The sequence below is a fragment of the Schistocerca serialis genome, chromosome 1 (assembly GCF_023864345.2).
Source record: "Schistocerca serialis cubense isolate TAMUIC-IGC-003099 chromosome 1, iqSchSeri2.2, whole genome shotgun sequence".
Lineage (NCBI taxonomy): Eukaryota > Metazoa > Arthropoda > Insecta > Orthoptera > Acrididae > Schistocerca > Schistocerca serialis.
This window is the reverse complement of record NC_064638.1, coordinates 749,009,914-749,034,274: the sequence shown is the minus strand read 5'-3', so window position 1 is coordinate 749,034,274 and position 24,361 is coordinate 749,009,914. Positions and strand designations below refer to the sequence as shown.

Below are 24,361 nucleotides of genomic sequence, written 5' to 3'. Positions count from 1 at the left end.
AGTGGGAGGTGGACAGAAAGAGGAGGAGGAGGAGTGGGAGGTGGACAGAGAGAGGAGGAGAAGGAGGAGGAGGAGTGGGAGGTGGACAGAGAGAGAGAGGAGGAGGAGGAGGAGGAGGAGGAGGAGGAGTTGGAGGTGGAAGAAACAAGAGAGGAGGAGGAGAGGAGGAGGGGAGGTGGACAGGAGGAGGAGGAGGAGGAGGAGGATGGGAGGTGGACAAGGAGGAGGAGGAGGGGAGGTGGACAGGGAGGAGGAGGAGGAGTGGGGGGAGGAGAAGTAGGGGGTGTAGGGGGGAGGAGGAGGGGGGGAGGAGGGGGAGGTTGGCAGAGAGGAGGAGTAGGTGGACAGAGAGGGGGGAGGAGGAGGTTGACAGAGAGGGGGGGAGGAGGAGGAGGTTGACAGAGAGAGGGGGAGGAGTAGCAGTAGGGGGGATGAGGAGGAGGAGGAGGAGGAGTGGGAGGTGGACAGAGAGGAGGAGGAGGAGGAGGAGGAGGAGGAGGTGGACAGAGGGGGGAGGAGGAGGAGGAGGAGGATGAGGAGGATGGTAGGTGGACAAGGAGGAGGAGGAGGGGAGGTGGACAGGGAGGAGGAGGAGGAGTGGGGGGAGGAGGAGGAGTGGGGGGAAGAGGAGGAGGAGGGGGGAGGAGGAGGACGAGGAGGAGTGGGAGGTGGGCAGAGAGAGGAGGAGGAGGTGGACAGAGAGAGAGAGAGAGATGGGAGGAGGAGGTGGACAGAGAGAGGGGGGAGGAGGAGTAGGAGTAGGGTGGATGAGGAGGAGGAGGAGGAGGAGTGGGAGGTGGACAGAGAGAGGAGGAGGAGGAGGAGGGGGAGGAGGAGGAGGAGGAGTGGGAGGTGGACAGAGAGAGAGGAGGAGGAGGAGGAGTGGGAGGTGGACAGAGAGAGAGGAGGAGGAGGAGGAGTGGGAGGTGGACAGAGAGAGGAGGAGGAGGAGTGGGAGGTGGACAGAGAGAGGAGGAGGAGGGGGGAGGTGGACAGAGAGAGGAGGAGGAGGGGGGAGGTGGACAGGGAGGAGGAGGAGGAGGAGGAGGAGGAGGAGCGGGAGGAGGATGGGAGGTGGACAGGGAGGAGGAGGAGTGGGAGGAGGACAGAGAGGAGGAGGAGGAGGAGGAGTGGGAGGAGCAGGAGGAGGAGGAGGAGCAGGAGTGGGAGGTGGACAGAGAGAGGAGGAGGAGTGGGAGGTGGACAGAGAGAGGAGGAGGAGCAGGAGGAGAAGGAGGAGTGGGAGGTGGACAGAGAGAGGAGGAGGAGCAGGAGGAGAAGGAGGAGTGGGAGGTGGACAGAGAGAGGAGGAGGAGGAGTGGGAGGTGGACAGAGAGAGGAGGAGGAGGAGGAGGAGTGGGAGGTGGACAGAGAGAGGAGGAGGAGGAGGGGGGGGGAGGAGGAGGAGGAGGAGTGGGAGGTGGACAGAGAGAGAGGAGGAGGAGGAGGAGTGGGAGGTGGACAGAGAGAGAGGAGGAGGAGGAGGAGTGGGAGGTGGACAGAGAGGAGGAGGAGGAGTGGGAGGTGGACAGAGAGAGGAGGAGGAGGGGGGAGGTGGACAGAGAGAGGAGGAGGAGGGGGGAGGTGGACAGGGAGGAGGAGGAGGAGGAGGAGGAGGAGGAGGAGGAGCGGGAGGAGGATGGGAGGTGGACAGGGAGGAGGAGGAGGAGGAGGAGGAGGAGGAGGAGGAGGAGGGGGGGGAGGGGGGAAGAGGGTGGTGGACAGAGTGGTGGGGGGGAGGTGGTCAGAGAGAGGAGAGGCAGTAGATGGACAGTGAGAGGGGAGGAGGAAATGGACAGAGAAATGGGGAGGATGATGTGGAGAGAGGGGGAGAAGGATAGGGTGAAAAAGAGGGAGTAGAAGGAGGAGATGGGCTAATAGAAGATTACAATAAAGAAATATCCAGGCAGTGCCAATTTCTCAACTGGATTTTACTAAAAGTAATATCTTTTTAATTTGAGTTACTAGTTGCTTGGAAATAGGAGTGGTCTCACAGAGTACATTTTATCTGAAACAGAAATGCAAAACTTGAAATAGAATAAAAAATACTTTTTACCTGTAGAGATTGAACAGTATTAATGACTGTAATTTTTTTTTTTTTTACATAACAACACAGCCATTCCACATTTTAGTACTAAATTTTTATATACCATATGCAATAGGTAGTTAAACATACCTTTTTTAATTTTTTTCATGCCAATTAAGGACCATGTGAAGATAATTATTTTCTTTCTTTTTCCTCCATCCTTCATTTTCTCAGAATGGGCTGTTTTCCTCCAGTTGTTTTTCCATTTCTGAAAACCCTCGCATTTACTTTCTTTGTTTGAATATGTCTGTGCGAAGTAAGGTGTCCTGATCCATGTGCATTTCTCTTAAGTCCTTTTTTTCTGTTTTCCTGTTTTGGGAGAATGTTTGTATCTCCTCTATTAACCTGTCTTTTTTCATCCTCTCTAGATGTTTATAGAGTAACATCTTTTCATGACCTCATCTGTTATTTTAGGGCAGAATGAGTATATTTTTTTATTTGGTCTCAAATAATATTTTTCTTGATTCTTTTTTCTATTTGTTCCAAAGCATTTAATATCATTTTGCATCCATATAGCCCAGGGCTCGTGGTAGCGTTCTCACTTCTCGAGCACAGGGTCCCACGTTCAATTCCCGGCAGGGTCAGGGATTTTCACCTGCCTCGAGGTGACTGGGTGTTGTGGTGTTGTCATCATCATCATCATCATCATCATTCATCCCCATTACAGTCGGAGGAAGGCAATGGCAAACCATCTCCACTAGGACCTTGCCTAGTACGACGGTGCGGGTCTCCCACATCATTCCCCTAAGCTCTGTAATGGTGTATGGGACATAATCATCATCATCATCAACATCCTCCTCCTCCTCCTCCTCCTCTCTCAACATCCATGAGTCACAGATTTCTGGTTTTGCAACTGTATTATAATGCCTTAACTCGACATCTTTAGACAAATATTTTTTATTTCACAGATTTCTCACTTTCATGTATAATCTTTTCATTGTTTCAGTTCTGATTTTAATTGCTTTTTTCTCAGCTTTGATGCTTATATTTTCATCTAGATGACTAAAGCTGTCTGTTTTCTTGATGTTACCATAATTGCTTTTTAAAATCTTTGGCAAGTTACTTTCACTGGTCAAGTATCCCTTACTTTTCAAATAATATTTGTAGACCTGCCTTTTCAGCTATTTCCTTCAGAAGCTCTAGTTTTTCCTTGCATTCTCTAAAGTTCTATTTATTATTACAAGCTCATCTGCACACACTACACAATCTATTCCTTTTTTCAATCTAATCAACTTTACATAGTTATTAACTTTTTAACTTATTTCCATTCTTCTGTAACTTTTTCCAGCACACAACTGAATAACAGTAGTAACAAACTGTCTTGTTGTCCGACTCCAGATATAATTTGGAATGGACTAGAAGTCATTACAAGAAATTTAAATACTGTGTTTGTAACCATTTGTTTGGCTATTTACTGGAGTTTTCCAGTCTACTGCAGGTTCCCTCACTGTTTTGAGCATGAGTATCTGTCTGTAGAATAATGTGCCTTTTTAAAATTAACAAATATTACTACATCTTTTTTATTTGATATTTGTGTGCATGTGCGCGCGCGCACACACACACACACACACACACACACACACACACACACACACACAAAACACACAAAACACACACACACACACACACACACACACACACACACACACACACACACCTCCCTACTTTGTGCTCAGATGACCGTCAGCTCTTTACCGGCCCATGGCAACGGATTGGGGGTGAGAGTGACTAGGGACGGTGTTGGATGCTGTAGAGGTTGGGTGAGTAGTGGATTACCACTTTGGGAGGGGTTAGAAGTATCTTGGTTAGGATATCCCTCATTTCAGGGTATGATGACAGATAATCAAAGCCCTGACGAAGGATGTGGTTCAGTCGTCCCACTCTCGGATGGTACTGGGGCACTTCTTTGTGGTTGGTTCTAGGGATGAATGTGAGGATCAGGTGTGTGTGAGGATATGGCATGGGAAATTGTTTGTGAATTACATCTGGAGAGTATTGCCTGTCTGCAAAGGCCTTTATGAGTTCTTCAGCATGTTGGGTGATGGATTTTTCATGACTGCAGAAGCTTCTAAAAAAAGTGGCCAGGCTGTATGGGTGGGATTTTTTGTGTGTGGAAGGGGTGGCAGCTGTCAAAGTTTAGGTACTGTTGGTGACTGGTAGGTTTGATGTGGACCGAAGTGTGGATGGAGCCATCTGAGAGGAGGAGATCGACATCTAGACAGGTGGCATGATGGGTGGGGCAGGACCAGGTGAAGTGGGTGGAAGACAACAAAATGTGAGATTTCAACAGCTGCTTTGCAGCCTGTGCCATTTGAATCTGCACCTGCACCACCACCACCACCACCACCACCACCACCACCACCACCAGCAGCTTTTCTGAGCTTTCCTTCGCTCTGTAACCTTTCTGGACTGAACCTAAGGTAACTTGCTGCCCCAAACCCATTAGTGTGTGTGTGTGTGTGTGTGTGTGTGTGTGTGGAGGGGAGGGGTGGTGTGATGTGCGCACAAGTGTGTGTGTGTGCGTGCCCATGCATGTCTGTGTGCATGCATGCACATTTTTCCTGTAGTTAGATAAATCCAGTCAAGCTCTGTACCTTTTATTTGTGAACCTATCAGCGATGCAACACTTTTGCCTTCCAGTGAGTCATCTCCCTTATTCCTAAATTATTTGATATTTTCATACACCTGATTATTTATTTAAGGTTTAGAATTTGCTCAGGGGAGTAGGTGTTATTTTAGATCCAGGTTGATACTCTCCAATATGTTTATCTAAATAAGGATTTAATATGTCCAGAAGAGCATTCAATATGATAGTTTGACTATTGTGTGTAGCAATTTTTGTTCTTTTGTTTGAATTCTGGATTTATCATCAGATGGAAATATCAACTAACTAATACTGAATAATAATAATTTTCTAGAAAAATGTAAAAAATGCTCTCTACTTAACAGCACTCTAGAATCTTCAAATCTTCAAAGGTGATATTCAAGTTTTTTTGTGAAGTGCGTCATACTGCTTTAAGAAACTGAAGTCCAGCTACTGACTTCCAAGCCCCATAAGTGTGGGGAAATCGAAGAGGGCGAATCCATAATACCCTCTTGCGGGGCTTTAAATATTTTGACTGAGAATCATGATAATGAACATTATAGCTACCAGCATGCAGCACAAATGGCAAAACTGCTGATTCTATGGTGTCAGAAGTTTGGGTGATTGATTCAGCGCATATGGGTCACCTCACTCTGACAACTGACAGTTTAAAGACGTCCCTGGAATAAGCTGTTAAACATCTTTCGCACTGGAGACTGGCATTGCCTACATTGGCAAAACCACATCTGAATACTGCCTTATGTTTATTTATTCCAATGTTTACATTCTCCACATTGCACAAAATCAGTCACCTTGCTCTGACTTTAGCAAAACCTTACTGTGAAAAATACACAATGGATGGCATGGAACACAAACAGTAATTACTGAACAAACAGTAATTACTGACATAAGCACCACAGTCAAAGGACTAAGTACAGAGAGAAGCAACGTGAAAGCTGCTCACAACAGTGGCATCATTGACAAGGAAAATGATCTATTTCTCAACACATATTTCAAGACTGTTTTCACCTTTTTTTTTACAAACAATATCCCCTGCAAAAACAAAAAACACATTTTTAAACATTTTTGAGGACTGTCTTCTTAAGCTTTTAAAAAACCACAGCTAATTTTTTTTACACAAACCTTTCATTGTTTCTTAAAATATCTGGCTTTAAAATTTATAAAATTCTGCATGCATTTGTGCCAATTCTGGAGAAATGCATTTCCACTCTAATATTGACACCTCAAAAAACATGGTTTTAGGAGGACTGTGCAGCTTCTTGGGGCAATGAAAATTGCTGCCCATGCACTTTTTAACACAAGGCAACAAAAAGAAGTCTTTAGATGATAAATCATGTGGATATGATCAATAAGACATTCAGTCAGCATTTTTGTCTGTCAAATAATCAGCTATTTGATGTGCCGCGAGACAAGAGGCACTTTCATTGTGAAGAATGGATGCAACATTTTTAGTTGTTTTTCCATATTTCATCGATGATGTGTGTCAAAGAATTTTTTGTTTATTATTTGGCATTAATAGTTCTCAAATTCTAGCAATGGTCATGAGATGTACATTGTAATCAAACAGCAGCAGATTATTTGAGACCTACTGGCAGATTAAAACTATATGACAGACCACGGCTCAAACATGGGCCTTTGCCTTTCATGGGCCACTGCTCTACCAACTGAGCTACTCTACTGACTCTTGATCTATTCTCACAGCTTCACCTCCATCCGTACCTAACCTCCCATCTTCCAAACTTCTAAGACGTTCTCCTGGATAACTTGCAATACTAGCACTCCTGAAAGAAAGGACATCTTTCATATCAGCACACAGTCCAATCCAAAGTGAAAATTCATTCTGAAAACGATTTGCCAGGCTGTAGCTAATCCTAAAATTTTTCAGAAGACTGAGTTATATATAATGACATACCACCTAACAAAAAGTTGCATAAATATCCAGCGAGATATTGAAGGTCTGCAAAGGTTACCAATTTCCTTTAAAAGTCCAGAATTTTAAAATTTTTTGCTTCACAAAAGCAAAAATGTAGTACCTGATGACTTTCAGTATAAGTGAGTCACAACTGTAATCAATCAACTCTCACAAAATAATATTTCTCAAGTGCGTTTCACCCTTAGTAAACAGAACTATCATAGGATATTGGATGTGCACAGAGAAAGGAAGCACAGGTGACCAGAAATCACCATGCAATATGGAAGTCAAGATCGACAGTAATTTTAAATCACACCTCACATTTAATAGTGCCTATACTGGTTGTTGCTAATTAAGGAAAAAGTTATCATTTTATATTTTTTGAATGCATACTTCAGAGAGGCAGGGACGCGCGCACGTACACATATGCACGCACGCGCACTCGCACGCGCAAGCGCGCGCGCACTCGCACGCGCGCGCCCACACACACACACACACACACACACACACACACACACAAACTGAAAGTGTCAAAATTTTTGGTGTGGAAAGTACAAAAAAGACTGTGTTACATTCTGAAAGGACAAATAATCTATAGTGTTGCCCCCGTTTTACTAGTCCCTCTTTAGAGCAGAGTGGCTTTTGCACTGACGATGATTCTGTATTCATGAATACCTACCTCATTAATTGTACATTTAGTTACAGAAGAGAGAGAATTTTGTACTAATTAGATAACAAATCAGAACTGACCTATACGGAAGTCTATGTAACCTTCTCCTCCTGACATAACCAACATAGATGACGGTCGCTTTGATTCCAAAGACTCAGTTTCTAGGTTTTCTATTATTGGTGTATCAGTTGTCATACTGCTTGCTGCAGACACGCCACCACTTCCTGAGAAAAGAAATAGGAAACCATATCAATCAGCAATTGCAGAAGAAAACTATAAAAATATTACTTGTAGCTAAAAAATATGTACATTGTTGTTAAATGAATGGACAAAACGCGACTACACAATTAGTTCTGTAAATCTGATACTTACTTGCACAAGAAACAAGTAGAGCCATTATTGGAACAAATTTGGAACTGTATAGACTGATAGACCGAGGTTTACTGTCATAATGGTAATTTTAAGCATCTGGCAACAATCTGTATCCAGTACATGAGATATGTGATTGTACATTTTTACTGTTTGTGTTGGTTTTCAAAATGTAGCAATGTATCTCAAGTTTTGCTTAAAATGTTTAAACACTGCAACTGAAATGTTTTAGATGATGCAACCAGAGTACAAAAATGATTTTTGAGCCCTTGCAACGTGTATGGATAGTTTTAACATTTTAGAAATGAGCCTGAAGCCTTAAAAGAGTTGAACAACACGCCAGCAGACTTGTAACCAGCTTTAAGTAATGCAAATGTGAACAACGTACAACAATTGCATCACACTAAACAATAAACTAATATAAAAACAATGCAAGAGAACATGATATTGTTATAAGCACCACTCACAGTATACAGTTTACGTGTACAGGTCATGAGTAGTTCTGCACTTGTTGACACCTTAGTACACAGAGCACCATGTGCAGGTGTCCCTGAACTCCTTAGAAGCAGTCAATATGGACTGATATTTTTTGCTGAACATTATCATGGGGGATGAAACACTGTGTTTTGAGTATGATCCATGGATGGACTGGCACCTGAAGCATGTCACCTGATGAGAGTATACATGTCAAAATTAAAGGTGAATACTTTGTTCGTCGTATTTTTGGATTCTTGAGGAATGATTCGCCATGAATTGATAAATGTCAGGAGTGTAAGATACATGACACAAGCATGCCAAAAATATTTCATACACGTGTCCTAGACATTGATGGGTATAATCAATACATAGATTAAATTTTACAGGACTTAAGTGATGCAATTCATAATGCATTTACATTCAGGTAGCCTTGTGTAGATTTAAAATTCAGTTTTGAATAACTTGAAGCAGAACAGAAAATTTCGATTAATCAGCTGAGGAAAATTGCTAATTTAACATATGTTTTATCACCACTGTACTTGTAGCAGTCAGAACTACAGATACTTGCGGTTTCACAAAGCATGGCCTACATCTGAACAAGACTGTGAGGAAAATTTAGACTGAGTTGATTTATGAAGTTTCGGGCCATACATAGTATTGAAATTAAACAACTACAGAACATTGGTGTACGCGGACAGAAAACTAACACTCATTATGCAAATACCAAAGGGCACACTGTTACTGTAGGGTTTAAATTAAATGGTCAATTCTGCATCTACATAAAAAAGGAACCCCATTTAGCTTGCCACAGTTAATGATGATAAATATTTTGAAACATAAGAATATATTTAACTAACACAGACTGATTGAAGCAAAGAGAGATTAATTTTCTTTGTAAATTTCAGTTGCCCAGTGGATATGTAGACAGCTTTGGTTTAAATGAAACTTAGTCAAAGTCTCAACTTCTGCTGGAATTTATATTCACATTTCTTGTACATTATGTATGAAGTAATGTACTTTTTAAAACTGTTTTACCTATTCACCTCACACTACCCCTTGTAATATTTTCTGAGAATGTTAGGATTGCATGGACACACCTAACTGTTTTACAGTACAAGTTCCTGTATCAGCAGTGTCATGTATAAGCAGTAAGTACCCTAGCACATATATCTTGTTTATATTTTTAATTGATTTATTAATTCAATTTACACATGTGCAATTTCATAAAAGAGTGTTTTACTTATATTGTTAATTCAGGTTATGTAGGAGCAATATCATAAAAGTTTGTTTTGTGTAATGGTGCATTTCATATTCAGCACTTCTGTTACAACTTATGGATGAATCAAAAGTTACGCTGAAGTCATGTTTACCAGAAGTTGAGAGAACACAACCTTTTTTCCCTCCTCCTTTTTTCAAGCTATAATTGCCAATTCTCTGCTTGTCACATCTTGTCAAATAAATTACCCATTCCCTAACTTAACAACTTCCGCCAACCCCATTTACAATTATTACTGAAGATATGGTATGCTCTTTGGTTTATGATCACTGATTGCGTCAGACAAGACATCATGTCTTTTCATATATTCTTGTCACTAACAGCACCAAGTTTATTGAATAGTAAAAATGTGCAGTAGTCTCATATTATTTACACAGTAACTGTGTAAAGTTTACAGTAGTGTACATACAGTCTCATATAATTTACATTAGTGTACGTACAGTCTCATTTTCACTTAATTATTTCAAGCTTATGAATTCAGTCAGTGGAGATGGGCCGCATGCTGATCAAATACTTACATGTCTGATTTTTTAAAAAATCATGACATGTGTTGAACTTTTAAACTTGAGTAATGTGTAATAACAGCTATGTACATGTCACTTGGTATGTCAAGTAATACAATTCTGTGTGTAGTCTGTTTTCCCTTGAACATGGCTGAAGACTGAAACAGCAATTATGGGTTTTGTAAATAGATAATTTTAACAGTAAAATACGACAATGACGTGCTTTAAAAACCCATCAAAAGATGAGTTGCACAGAATAGCGAGTGCATTTCTTTAAGGAGTCGTCATATTTAAAATACTCCACAGTTTTGAAAAGAGTGAACAAATAGTTTCTCATAAAAATTCTTAACTAAGTAATTAGCAAAACTTTATAGTGCAGATTAATACATAAAAAAGTAAAAGTTTACAAGTATTCTTTTTAAGTTGTCAGTATTAACAGTAAGATGAACAAAGAGGAAAAAGTTGTATCAAAGTCACTTAAAAACTGTACATTGTCCACTGCATAAAATATGCTACAATAAACGACTTAATACATACAGACAAAATCTAAAAGGCAGTACTACCATTAATTTACTTGTCTTATAACAAGATAATTTTATTAAGTGCTACTGCACTGAAAAAGTTACAATGTTATAATGTTTTCCCTATAAGGTCAATTTTTTTATGAAATTATGCCAACAATGTTGGACACCAGCATAGAAAGTTACACAACTATGTATGAATCATATTTTTTTTTTCATGAATGTTTTTAGGATAGATTAATATAATACATAACTTGTGATATTAATTTTTGTGTGATGGAAGCTTTCCCAGTGTGTTCTGCTCTCAGGGTCCAGCCGGGTGTAGTATTTATATAACACCTTGCCGTCAACTACAGGTGATGTGTTTGCTCCATCACTTCTTCTTTATAATCTTATCGCTCCCTGCCCCTTTCCCCACTACCTGACCACATGCTACATTGGGTGGAATGGTGCAAAGACATGAGTGCCGAATGCTCAGTGTGAACTCCATTCCCTCAGTACTTCTGCTGCCCATACTGGGGTGCAGAAGTTGCTCTCGGCTGTCGATGTGACAAGAGCTGGCCGAGCCCTGGTTCCCTAGCTTTACTGAAAGTGAAGCCAACATGTCTGTTGATCAGGCCATTGGCCACTTGTATGGGGCGATTGTGTCCCCCATACCCCCCCCCCCCCCCCCACCGCCGCCGCCGCCGCCGCCACCACCACCACCACCAAATGCAGCATGCGCCAGGTAGTGGGGGTGGGGTGTGGGGTGGGGAGCAAATACTGTGTTACATAAACAATTGCATCCTGCTGGATACCAAAGAGCAATACAAACAAATTGATTTTTATTTTTAAATCTACATGGGCTGATCAATATCTATCTACTTATAGGGTTCCCAATATTGTCAATAGAAAAACAAAATTAAATACCAACAGTATTCAAATCTTTCAGAATCACAGTCTGTTAATTGCTTTTTCTTCACCTCTGGTTTTCTTCTCAATGTGTATTCTGGCTCATTTTCCACAGCTAATTCCCCCTCCCCCCCCCCCCCCCCCCAAATTAGGAGCACTGTTGCTAGTTATGTTTCTGTTAGCTGCACTGGGATTTTTAACTTCTGGAGGTGAATACTCAACTGTGTCTCTTTAAATTTATGAAATTTCTGCTTGGAAATTTCCTTCTGTAGAACTTTAATATAAATGCAATATTATGAAAGAGAGGGCAAAATAATTACTTTTGTTGAAGTCACTCACCAGGTACAGCAACAAAAAATTTTACCGCATCACGGTGTCCATGGAAAGACAACTGAGCTTGTGCCATCGAACAATATGGGATAAAGCTGCCTGGCGTTATCTTACAGCTGTTATCAGTGTAAAGTCTTACACCCACACCTGGGCATCTGTGCACAGCCTGAACTATATTTCTGCCTCCAGAACCTGCAAATACAATTAAAGGTAATATGTTTTATCTCTAAAACAATCTATAAACATTGTTTTCACTTTTATACAGATTGATTTGTATCACAGGTTCCCCTTCTCACATTAGACTAGCCACTTCACAATACAAAGGCAATTTTTTGGCAATCAGCAAGCAAGGAACATTTCAGTGGGCTGAATACTTAACATATGAAACACTTAACTGAAATTTTCAAGGAAATTCTTTTACATTTGTGCGAATTACTTTATTTTGAAGTTTACATCTCTCAAACAGGCAGTATTGTAAAATTTCAAATAACTGTTTCAGAAACATTTTGTTAGTGACATTTGGTTTACAGTAACAAAAACTCACAATGCCAAACATCCAGTTTAATGTTCCCTCCCCCAATATAACAGTTGTGGCAGTATTTTCAGTGCTTAAATTTACTAAATGCCAAATTTCACAGTTTTATCTATGACGTGGAAATTGGGGAAGCACTGGGTGATCACACAAACCTCTTGATACAATGCTAACAATGAAAAACCTCAACTCACAAAAGTGAGAGGCCCTGTATACATCAGAAATGAAATTTGCTTCATCTATTGTTGTTCCTTACCAGAGTTTGGTTGTCTGTCAGAGATCATTTTAATCACCTTTCCTCAAATTCTTCTAAAGGTCGTTCACATACCAGGCCATTTTTCTTAATTTCCTGCATACAGCCATTATTTTACACACCTGCCATCTCACACTGATTTGATTCACATGTTGACTTTCTGTGGTATGATTGGCCTTACAGGGTTCACAACAGAAGTGAAATCCAAACATTGTAGGTCAGTGTAGATAGCAAAATTGCTTTAATGGAACTTCAACAACAGTATCACGTGCAGTTCATGGGAATAGACTCTGAGGTGGAGCCACCCCTAAATACATTTCCCAATACCAGTAATGTATTACAGAAATTAAATTATTAGGACACATTGCAATATTTCTTTCTCAAATAACAATAATTAACATTTCTGGAACTACTGATACTGTGAAATGTTTTTCAAACAGATAGTAGCTATACTTAAGCCTGCAACTCGAAATGCCAATAAACCTCTATGTAGCAGATGCTTAGGACAATGTAGCAGATGCTTGGGACATGCTTCTACAGAGAACAGCTCTTATGGACCTCTCAAAGGCTCTGAACTTTCAGCCTAAAGGTGTCCTACCACCTTCCATATGATTTTCATGTCCCTCTACTTACATCAACAAGGAATGAACAGAATGGCTGAAACTTTGATATACAGCTCCTGTCTCTGTACATCTCTATTACACTTTGATGCATAGTTAATCCACACTCAGTATAATATTTTGATTGTATTTTACACACACTCTTTGTTTATGGTGTTGACAATTCTACCCACTGTTGGAATAAGTTTGTAAATCTCTTGCTAGAGTGCACTGCAATGTACGTAATGTAAGTATCACCATGTAGCCCAAGTTCCAGGTAGGAACAGAGGGAATAACCACGCGAAAAATTTTCTGCTGCCTCTAATAACAAGTTTCTTTTTGTGAATGCATTGTGTCTAAGTTTTACTTTCATGCAAATAACTTGCATCATACTCAGTCTGAAAACAGCACAACTGATTTCATTGTACAATTACCAGTAAAAAATTTGGATCATGAGCTTGAAAAAATTATTGAACTGTCCAAATTTGAATCAAATGGTAATACGTAACTGTAGTGAAGAAGATAAGATGATCTGATTTCATCTATAAGCAAATGAATTAAGATAAGGAAACATGCATTAATAGAGGATAAGAAGCAATTCCTTTGTTGTAATTACTTAATTAATGAAGTGCTCAAAAATGGGTCCATCAACACCATGTTTTCTGACACTTTAGCACAACAAACCATACTAGAAATGACATGTTTTGGAGAGACCTTTAATGTGGTGTACTACTTAAACTACATACAGCAGTTGGACAAAAATTCATTAACACCCAGAGAAATGTATGCTTGAACATAAATGCAGATTCTACCCAAGCTGCAGGTGCACTGTTGTATTTGAGCATGAACGGTACCTCTATATGCTGCAAATGTCAGTCATGTTCAGAACTGTTTTCTATGTAGTTGCGAGCGCACTATGTCTAAGCTAAGTGAATCCAAACATGGGCAAATTGGTAGTGCACATATCGTGGCTTCTCCTGTAACCAAGAGAGTCGAAGTGTTTGATGTTTCAAGAGGCACCATATCGAAGATTTATATCAGCAAATGTCGCTGCAAATGTCACTGCAAAATCGCAAACCCTGTTAGGACTAAAGCAACACAAAGGGCACTCCATAATCAAGAAACTGAAGGGTACATTGGAATTCTAAAACCATTCATCAGTGCTGCAAATTCCTGTAATAGGAAAACATGGTGCCAAAGGAAAAAGTCATTTGGTCACAGGAGTTCTGTTTCACACTGTTTCAAACCTCTGGCCAAGTTTGCATCCGAAGGGTGAAGCATGACAGATGATTTGGGCAGCAATAGTCTAGTATTCCATGGACCTCAGTTTCTCTGCATGTTCACATTACTGCCAAGGAATACGTGACAATTTGGCTGATAAAATCCATCCCATGGTACAATGTTTGTTCCCTTTGATGATGCTGTGGTCCAAGAAGACAGAACGCTTGTTCACACAGCTCACACCGTCCAAGACTGGTTTTGTGAGCACAAGGACGTATTGTTACACTTCCTATGGCCACAAAAGTCGCCTGATTATTGAGCCTTTGTTGTCTGCTTTGGAGAGAAGAGTGCATGATCATTATTTACCTTTATCATCATTACCTGAACCTATCACTATTTTGCACACAGAATGGTATAAGATTCCCCTGAAAACCATACAGGACCTGTATTTATTAATTCCAAGACAACTGGAAACACTTTCGAATGCCAACGGGTTTCCTACACAATATTAGGCACGTAGTATTTTTTACTTTTGTTGCTTTCATTTTTTTTATCCAACCCCTGTATTTTTGTAATCTGAAGTATAAATACGAAAACCAGTAAATACTTTAATCAACATAGTGGTTGCTTGCTTTGTTTCTTTCAATAAATCACAGCAGAAGGCCTGTGACGTCATGGAAACATCCTGAATCATCCCAAACTCATAAATGCTGTGGACTGAATGCACACAAAACACTAAACATCTCAAGGTTACAATTGAAAATACAAAAACATTAAGCACGCAACAAAGTTGTCTCCACAAAATGCTTGTTTTAGAACAATTTCTTGTGGTGAAGTGTTGGAAAATTTGAGGACAGCTGATAAATATGCTACCTACAGTTCTTATCTTGGAGAGAACTAATGATGATGTATAGTAGTTGATTATGAAACAGAAAGGGGACCCAGTATGTAAATGTTTGGCTTCACTAGAGTGTGATATTACTGCCCACCCCCCTCCTCCCCCTGAAATCTTGGTTTTGGTGGCAAACAGATCTGTAGCATCGCCTGAGGCATAGGTCAGTTTCGATCAGCAATGTTGCAGCCTTCTGCAGTATGGAAACTATGAGCCACACCTGAACTATATTAATCATAATCTCATGTTCGCACTTGTGGTGCCACTATGAACACTGATGTCTGCTACTATAGCGACTTTAGTTTAGATTTTTTGTTAACAATGTTGCCATGCTTTCAATGTGGACAAGTACAAGATTTTACATCACAGAAAAGTTTAATGAACTCAGTATGGTTGGAATGAATCAAGACTTCTCACTGAAAATAAGTACACAGACAGCAGACTTGATTCTAAAATCTAAATGAAATAACAGAAAATGAGGATGTCAAATAATTTGAATGAATAAATAGAAAGGAAACAACTAGATGTGGCCGAGCAAACTGTTATGCAAGGCATAGAAACCTTGACTAAATTTTAAGATGTGTACAAAATTCTTAGCAGTGTTAAGACAGAAGTGAACATATTTTATCTCATTAGAAAAAATGTTCTTTGTGACAATTCAGAGAACATGTCCTATATCTTTGTAAAAAGAGATCTACAGATGAATGAAGCTGCTGCTGCTACTACTACTACTGCTACTACTACTACTACTACTACTACTAAATACCAGTTTTTTTCGGCAGAGTTGTAGATAGATGCCTGTGTATGTTCACCAGAATAAGAAAAATCTTGTATGTGCAAGAATAGCAACCAGAATGGAACAGGCCAAGCTAACTTCAAAATATGAGACTTGCCAAAAATAGATACAACCGGATTCTTGTTTTGAAGCCTGCAAGTTGATGTTGCTCTCCTACATGTTTCCTGTTGTTACTGTATTACACTCTAAACAGGAAGGTGCAACACTATTATCCTATTTTAATTCTCATGCCACTGCAAAGATGAGTGATATAGGTATCAATACAATTGGCATTAAGAAAAATGAAATCCCAAAACTGAACAAGGCTTCAGAGCCCAACTGAGTCCATAACAGATATATACAAAATTAACAGCCAGGTTAGCCATCCATCCTCTCTTAACCAAAACAAACCATAGGTCTCTTAGATAACTAATTGTGCCTAGTGGTTTGAAGAAAGTAAAGACTTCATCCTCTTAGAAGAAGGGTAGCAGAAATTATCCAAACACTGGCATCTAATATCACTGAACATTCATCTATTGCAGAATCTCTTATATATAAAAGGCAATATCATGACTGACTGATTCACTCACTCACCATCGTCCAGCCCAAGCCGCTAAAGATAGAAACTTGACATTTGGAGAATGTGTGATCTTATAGTGTAGGGATCATTAATAACGGATTTTTCAAAATTCCACCTCTAAGGGGGTGAAATAGGGGATGCAGTTTTTTTAATTTCCTGTCAACGCAATTTTGAAGTTAGACCTACGAAAATTGGTATTTGGTTTCTTGGTCAGTGTTTCGGGGGGTCACAAACTGATTTGCTGATTCATCATCACCCAGCCCAAACTGCTAAGGATAGAAACTTGAAGTTTGGAGTGGGTGTGGATCTTATACTTAGGCATTGTTTAAGAAGGGATTGTCCTAAATTCCACTCCGAAGGGGTTAAAATATGGGATGAAAAGTTGTTTGAAAGTGTTGTTATTAAGGGAATTTTGAAGCTAGAATCACAAAAACTGGTATTTGTTCCTCAGTCAGAAAATAAAAAATACTTGCTTCGGCATTTTTGGAAATTCAACTACTAAGGGGATAAAATAGTGGGTGAAAGTTGTTTTGGAAATAAGTAATTACTACAGAACTACTAAAGAATTTCTAAGGCTATATCAATGAAAATTGGTATTTGACTTGTCGGTTCAATGTTTCTGGAAATTCAACTCCTAATGGAGTGCAATAGGGGATGAAAATTTTTAGGAAAATATTTCATTACGTTAAAAAAATTTAAAGCTTAACTTATGAAAATTGGTATTGCACTTCTTGGATAAACATAAAGAAACATTTATTGGGGGCTGAAAGCTGCTATGGGAATACCTCCTCAAGAACGCAAAAGGCGTCCTTAACAAAAACTTTAGACTCCAACCACCAGAATCACTATTTTGTCAGAAGTACATCAAAGGAAGACCTTGCTTATATGGCCTTGATTAGTGTATAAAGCTTAGATGATGTTGCAATTTGTGAACAACACAAAAATTCAATAAAAAAAGAAGCTCTGCAGGCCATACAGTCTGTGCAAGCAAAGCAGCGGGCACCGACCGACTCTGAGAATATACGCTGAGCACAAACATAATGTGGTATCTTACACAGAATGACCTCATCAATTACAACCAGAATGAATTACGAAGAGACTTGTGATGCAAACCACAACTTGTATTTTGTCATGTGACATTCTGAACACCATGAATCAAGACAATCAGGCAGTTCTAGATTTTTTTTACTTTTAAAAACCATTCAGTTCGGTACCATACCAACAATTGGAGAATCAAATTATATTTGTGACTGGATTGACTATTTCTTGGCAGGGAGAATGCACCATGTTACCTTGGCTGGAGAATCGTTGAGAGCTGTACAAGTAATTTCAGGGCATGCATCTGGGTAGGATATTGGGACTTTTGCTCTTTATGTTGTTTATCAGTGACCTGGCAATAAGTGAGGGAAAAGACAGTAAGCATATTCTTTTATTCAGCACATACAGTTGAGTAAGTGGTCCATGCTACATTTATGCATTTTGTTTTCAGTGAATGGAAGCAAATAGTCGTCATCCAGCGTCAACTACTGTGAATTGCTTTGGGATGATTATAATAAACTCCAATAGACTAACAACACCCAACAATGACTTGAATTCTTATGCTAAATAGATTCAACTTAGTTTATGGCATAGTTTCAGCCAGTCCAAAAAAAGCTATGCAATGAACACAGTGTCTTTAAGGTATCTGCACGTAACTTAGAATAATACAAGGGAAACTTCTTGGTAAGAAACAATGATAAACTACAATACGACTTGACACACTGAAATGATTTTTAGCCTCAGAAAGTATGACATTATATTCTTCTTTTGCTTCTCTTTCCACTCAGTCTTGTCTTTCAAATAACAAAAAAAGGGGGAGGAGAAGGGAAGGAGAGGGATTATAGATGCGTGAGTAGATATGAGTATGCATCTCATCACAATGCAAGTGCAAGATAAAAAATAGCATATTACGATATTTCCCACCTCTTCAATAAGTAGATGCCATACATTATATTATGGAAAAGTTGCAACATTTAACATACACAGCAGGTTCAATAAGTTTCGGAACTAATTTTTTGTATGAGGAATAAGTGGCACTATTGCTCAAGCAAATTTGAAATTTATTAGACTGAAGTTTGCTGTGCTAATCTCTTTTTCTCTCCTTTTTGTGTGCAGCAGCTGGTAACTTTTTATAAAGTATTTCTTAGTTGCAAAACTTATGAAACCTACTGTGTATACAACTTAATTTTTAGTGTTTAAAACACTGGTAAGTCTTATGACAAATATTCAAGGATTCTACGTACTTTCTGATAATGGTACAGAGATGATCACACCATTGCCAGTACCAATCCATAACCGACTAGATGAAATAAGTAGAGCAGTGATGCGGACGAATGAGAATCCTAATTTTCCAGTACCTAGGTGGAAAAAAAGTCAAAACATTATGAAATGAGCATTTTTTTTAAAAAAATATTACTGATTCAGAAACATGACATCACAAATCATCTGAATTAGCTGCTGCTTATTTCAACAATCAGAAATTGTACAGATAAGACAAAATTGAACATGTCTGATCTAATTATTCCTTTGTAATCTACAGAGAAGTACTACATGTAAGGCTTACTGGCTTCTGAAAGCAGATTTTTTTGTGTTGTTCCACGGTTTTACATATATGTTTCTATTGATATTGTTCAGAATTCTATCACAACAACTGTCTGTAAGTGACATATTATTTAAGAAAAACAATTAGTTGATGCCACTTCAACAATATTGTGAGTTACCCATGATAAAATTCAAGGTACCTCTTTGTTTCTAGGAAATAAATTTTACATATTTTACTCAGCAAAAAATTTATCTGAACAAATTCAGATTATTTGCTACTGAATTAAACTAAATAAAACTTCCTCCTCCCCCTTAGTTAATAATGCAGTTAAGGTAAATTAGTATTACTCTGCAAATATTGTGGCAAATTTTCATGCTTATGAGATCACTGGCAAACAATGTTACTTCTACTTCACTACCAAGGCAAATGTTTGTCTTTTGATAATTATCAAATGCAAAACACAAAGACATGGAAGTTTTAATAATTACATGAAGAATTTTCCTTTTACAACAAGATTAAATGTTAAACCTGCATTTTCTGGCCACAATGCATGCCATTAAGCATTCACAAAATGAAACATATGGAGCTAGAGCCCTAACCGTTTCAGTGTTAGTATTCTCAGTAAAAATTAAGTTCAAAACTAGCTTTAGTGCAGCAGTGTATGCATTTCTTTCAGCAGTAGACAATTGGATATGAAAATTTTAACGATATATTGCAAATTCTCTTTTTTAAATTAACACTTAAGTCACATCTTCCCAAAGTTTAGTTTCTTTGAATCCAGACAATAATATCTCCTAAGGAAGTAGTACAGGTATGGTTGTTCAGGATTGTGGCCAATCCAGTAACCAAGAATGTGTCAATTGTGTAGAAAGTACCCCTCCCCCTCCCCCTTCCATCATCTTCCAGCCACAGTGGCTCGAGCCAGTGGTCATGCATGTGCCAGTTGTGCTTCTGTGAATGTGTGCATGTTTTCTGTTTTGGAAGAAGGCCTTTTGGCAGAAAGCTAAAATCTAAAGCAGTCTTTTCTTTGAGCATGTCTGCAACTAAACATCTCCTCTGTATGGTAAATAGAAATCTATACTTTTTCATAATATTGTTGTTATTCCATCTCGGACTTTCCACTTTTTGGGGACTGATGACCTCAGATGTTAAGTCCCATAGTGCTAAGAGCCATTTGAACCACTGTTTGTTTTTTTCTGAACATTAAATATATTATGTCTGGCAGCATGTGTTGCCTGATGCCCTGACAAACTCTGACATTCAAGATAAATAATTTCTTTTTTTTGTCCGAATTTATTCAGTTTGTTGATGCATGAAAGACCATTGGCATAGAAGGGAAATAATCCACCAAAGTCCAAACATTAATTCCCACTATGGGGCTATAAAAAAGCAATATGTATAAACGATCCTATTACAGCTCATTGGCTGACAGCAACAAAATACAACACAGTATAACAAAGGCCATCCAAAACTTCTAATACCTAAATGTTAAATTTCAATTCAATACTGTCAACGTATATACACTTCTGGAAATGGAAAAAAGAACACATTGACACCGGTGTGTCAGACCCACCATACTTGCTCCGGACACTGCGAGAGGGCTGTACAAGCAATGATCACACGCACGGCACAGCGGACACACCAGGAACCGCGGTGTTGGCCGTCGAATGGCGCTAGCTGCGCGGCATTTGTGCACCACCGCCGTCAGTGTCAGCCAGTTTGCCGTGGCATACGGAGCTCCATCGCAGTCTTTAACACTGGTAGCATGCCGCGACAGCGTGGACGTGAACCGTATGTGCAGTTGACGGACTTTGAGCGAGGGCGTATAGTGGGCATGCGGGAGGCCGGGTGGACGTACCGCCGAATTGCTCAACACGTGGGGCGTGAGGTCTCCACAGTACATCGATGTTGTCGCCAGAGGTCGGTGGAAGGTGCACGTGCCCGTCGACCTGGGACCGGACCGCAGCGACGCACGGATGCACGCCAAGACCGTAGGATCCTACGCAGTGCCGTAGGGGACCGCACCGCCACTTCCCAGCAAATTAGGGACACTGTTGCTCCTGGGGTATCGGCGAGGACCATTCGCAACCATCTCCATGAAGCTGGGCTACGGTCCCGCACACCGTTAGGCCGTCTTCCGCTCACGCCCCAACATCGTGCAGCCCGCCTCCAGTGGTGTCGCGACAGGCGTGAATGGAGGGACGAATGGAGACGTGTCGTCTTCAGCGATGAGAGTCGCTTCTGCCTTGGTGCCAATGATGGTCGTATACGTGTTTGGCGCCGTGCAGGTGAGCGCCACAATCAGGACTGCATACGACCGAGGCACACAGGGCCAACACCCGGCATCATGGTGTGGGGAGCGATCTCCTACACTGGCCGTACACCACTGGTGATCGTCGAGGGGACACTGAATAGTGCACGGTACATCCAAACCGTCATCGAACCCATCGTTCTACCATTCCTAGACCGGCAAGGGAACTTGCTGTTCCAACAGGACAATGCACGTCTGCATGTATCCCGTGCCACCCAACGTGCTCTAGAAGGTGTAAGTCAACTACCCTGGCCAGCAAGATCTCCGGATCTGTCCCCCATTGAGCATGTTTGGGACTGGATGAAGCGTCGTCTCACGCGGTCTGCACGTCCAGCACGTACGCTGGTCCAACTGAGGCGCCAGGTGGAAATGGCATGGCAAGCCATTCCACAGGACTACATCCAGCATCTCTACGATCGTCTCCATGGGAGAATAGCAGCCTGCATTGCTGCGAAAGGTGGATATACACTGTACTAGTGCCGACATTGTGCATGCTCTGTTGCCTGTGTCTATGTGCCTGTGGTTCTGTCAGTGTGATCATGTGATGTATCTGACCCCAGGAATGTGTCAATAAAGTTTCCCCTTCCTGGGACAATGAATTCACGGTGTTCTTATTTCAATTTCCAGGAGTGTAGTTCTTCAAACTGCAATAACCTAACAAAAATCCAGTCACTGCAAAAAGTTTTTTAGAGAGGTACAGCTAACTACAAATAAATAGACATAACTAAAATTATCTTTTGTTTCTTGTAAGTTCCTTGTACTTCACATTGAGGAAAGTTTGAATTTGCGTGTGGTGGCCCAGGAACACCTACATGCCATTACCCCTAAATTAAATTAAAATAGAAATGACCACTGGCTTATAAAATGAGCATAAAAATGTTGTGCCCATGAAGTTCCTATGATTATAAAGAGATAGCAGAGAAACATTACAAAAATGTTTTAAGTTGAGCTTTTGAAGCATGGATTCATTCTCCTAAACGGGTGGCAGAGAAACAGCCATCATATGATAATGAAAAGTTAACGAACACATCATTCAGAACATGGAGCAAGCAAAATTGATCAGAGGCAACAGAAACTGGTTAATAAAAATATTGGTGGTCATTGGTTTCATTTAAATCTTTGTACATAAAATGAAATTTGAAAAATAAGTTAACAAAAACAAACACTGAAGAACTCGAACATACTTTATTTTTCAAATAATGTACCAAGCAGATATCTTTAGTGGAAAATAAGCAATAAATGGATGACCCTGCCATTTTGCAACTTAATGAAACCTACTTCCCAATGATCTAATCATCCACAGCAAATTTCAACCTACACACCTCACTGTTGGCCGAAATAGATGACTGTCATAAAGACATTGTAACGTCCAATTTATTTAACATAGCATTTCTTGGGAGAAAATCCCCACTGTAAGCTATTCATGCCAGTAGTAGTACACACAGACACACGTACATGCGAAGAGTGAATAAACTCTTTATAGGAATGATGAGATTAATAGATATTGCGACCTGTTTCACTGTTGCATGGAAAGACCTGTCATAGCAGAGACAAAAACTGCAACCTGGTCATCTATGGAGGTGGCAGTACCTGATGGGCAGCAAAAAACCGGCTGCCATAGCACCTGAAAGAAGCGAAGCTAACAGAATATTATACAAATCCTGAATGAACTTGGCCACAATTAGTGCTTAATTTGTATGAAGTTGCAGTGAAATGTATTACTGTAAGTGGGTAAAAGCACTGTTGAATTTGACCTAAATAGAAGTTGGAAGTAGTGTATTGTCTGAGCCCTAGAAGAAATGGATAAAGCAAAAGGCAAACTTCTGTAGCATCTTTGCTGTAATGTATTGCAAACTACAATGCTTCGTATATCCTGAGATTAAGTGGGTAGCACATGATCTGAGTAATTTGTGTAGTTTAAGTTTGGGATGAATTTTTGTGTAGTCAGATAGTGTTGTAAGTAGAAAAGTTATTTGGTACGTTAAAAATGGCACCTTGGGTTAGAAATCATACAGGTCAACTGATTTTGTACGGTGTCCACAAGGCAATGGCAATAGGTAGAAGTGGGAATAGAATTTTTATATTGCTCAGAAAGTGACACCTCAGCTGTAAGTGAAATAAGTAATAAATGTGGGTTTAAAAAGTAGACAGCAAACCTGAACAGAGTGTCACTGAATTCTTAATCAATGTGGACTATCCATTATATTCTGAGCTCACTCTGATAGTTTGATTGGGAATATAAGAAAAAAGTCTTTAATGTTATTACCCTTCACACCTATATAGGATAAGATAAAGAACAGAACTAAATTTGCCCACTATAATATGGTTTAATTAAAAAGGAAACAAGAATGTGGAAAGATAAGCTGGAATATCCAAGTATTTGTTTTTATACGTAAAAAAAGTATTTATTAATGAAATGCAAGGTAACAATTCATAAAAATTTAATCTATTTTCAAGGGTCTCCTGAAATATCTCACATTCTTATAGCCATATAATTTCATTTAAATATTAGTACAACTTCTATGAAAAGAGTACTCAGATGCATTTTGTTTTTATTAAACTGAGTGGCTTATTGTCCACTGTAGTTATATTTTTGTAATTAAATGTTTCAGTGGAGACTGTTAAGCATTTAATTTTAAAATTAAGTAATAACTACACTAGGTGATCAAAAGTATCCGGACACCTGGGTGAAAATGACTTACAAGTTTGTGGCACCCACCATCGGTAATGCTGGAATTCAATGTGGTGTTGGCCCACCCTTACCCTCAATGACACCTTCCACTCCCGCAGGCATATGTTCAATCAGGTGTTGGAAGGTTTCTTGGGGAACGGCAGCCCATTCTTCATGGAGTGCTGCACTGAGGAGAGGCATCAATGTCGGTTGGTGAGGACTGGCATGAAGTCGGCATTCCAAAGGTGTTCTAAGGGATTCAGGTCAGGACTCTGTGCAGGCCAGTCCATTAGAGATGTTGTTGTT

The 24,361-nt window shown here is 40.0% G+C and overlaps 1 protein-coding gene across 13 annotated transcripts in view; it reads right to left on the bottom strand.

Annotated features, from left to right (window-relative positions):
- The window catches only part of LOC126481976 (C-Jun-amino-terminal kinase-interacting protein 4), a 271,973-nt gene that overhangs the window by 76,446 nt on the left and 171,166 nt on the right, over positions 1 to 24,361 (bottom strand). For all 13 annotated transcript variants that reach the window (XM_050106008.1, XM_050106016.1, XM_050105951.1 and 10 more), the window contains 3 exons: positions 18,775 to 18,888; positions 11,650 to 11,832; positions 7,354 to 7,497 (listed from right to left, as the gene is read on the bottom strand). In XM_050106008.1, the coding sequence (XP_049961965.1) occupies positions 7,354 to 7,497; positions 11,650 to 11,832; positions 18,775 to 18,888 (441 nt within the window). The remainder of the gene's footprint in view (positions 1 to 7,353; positions 7,498 to 11,649; positions 11,833 to 18,774; positions 18,889 to 24,361) is intronic.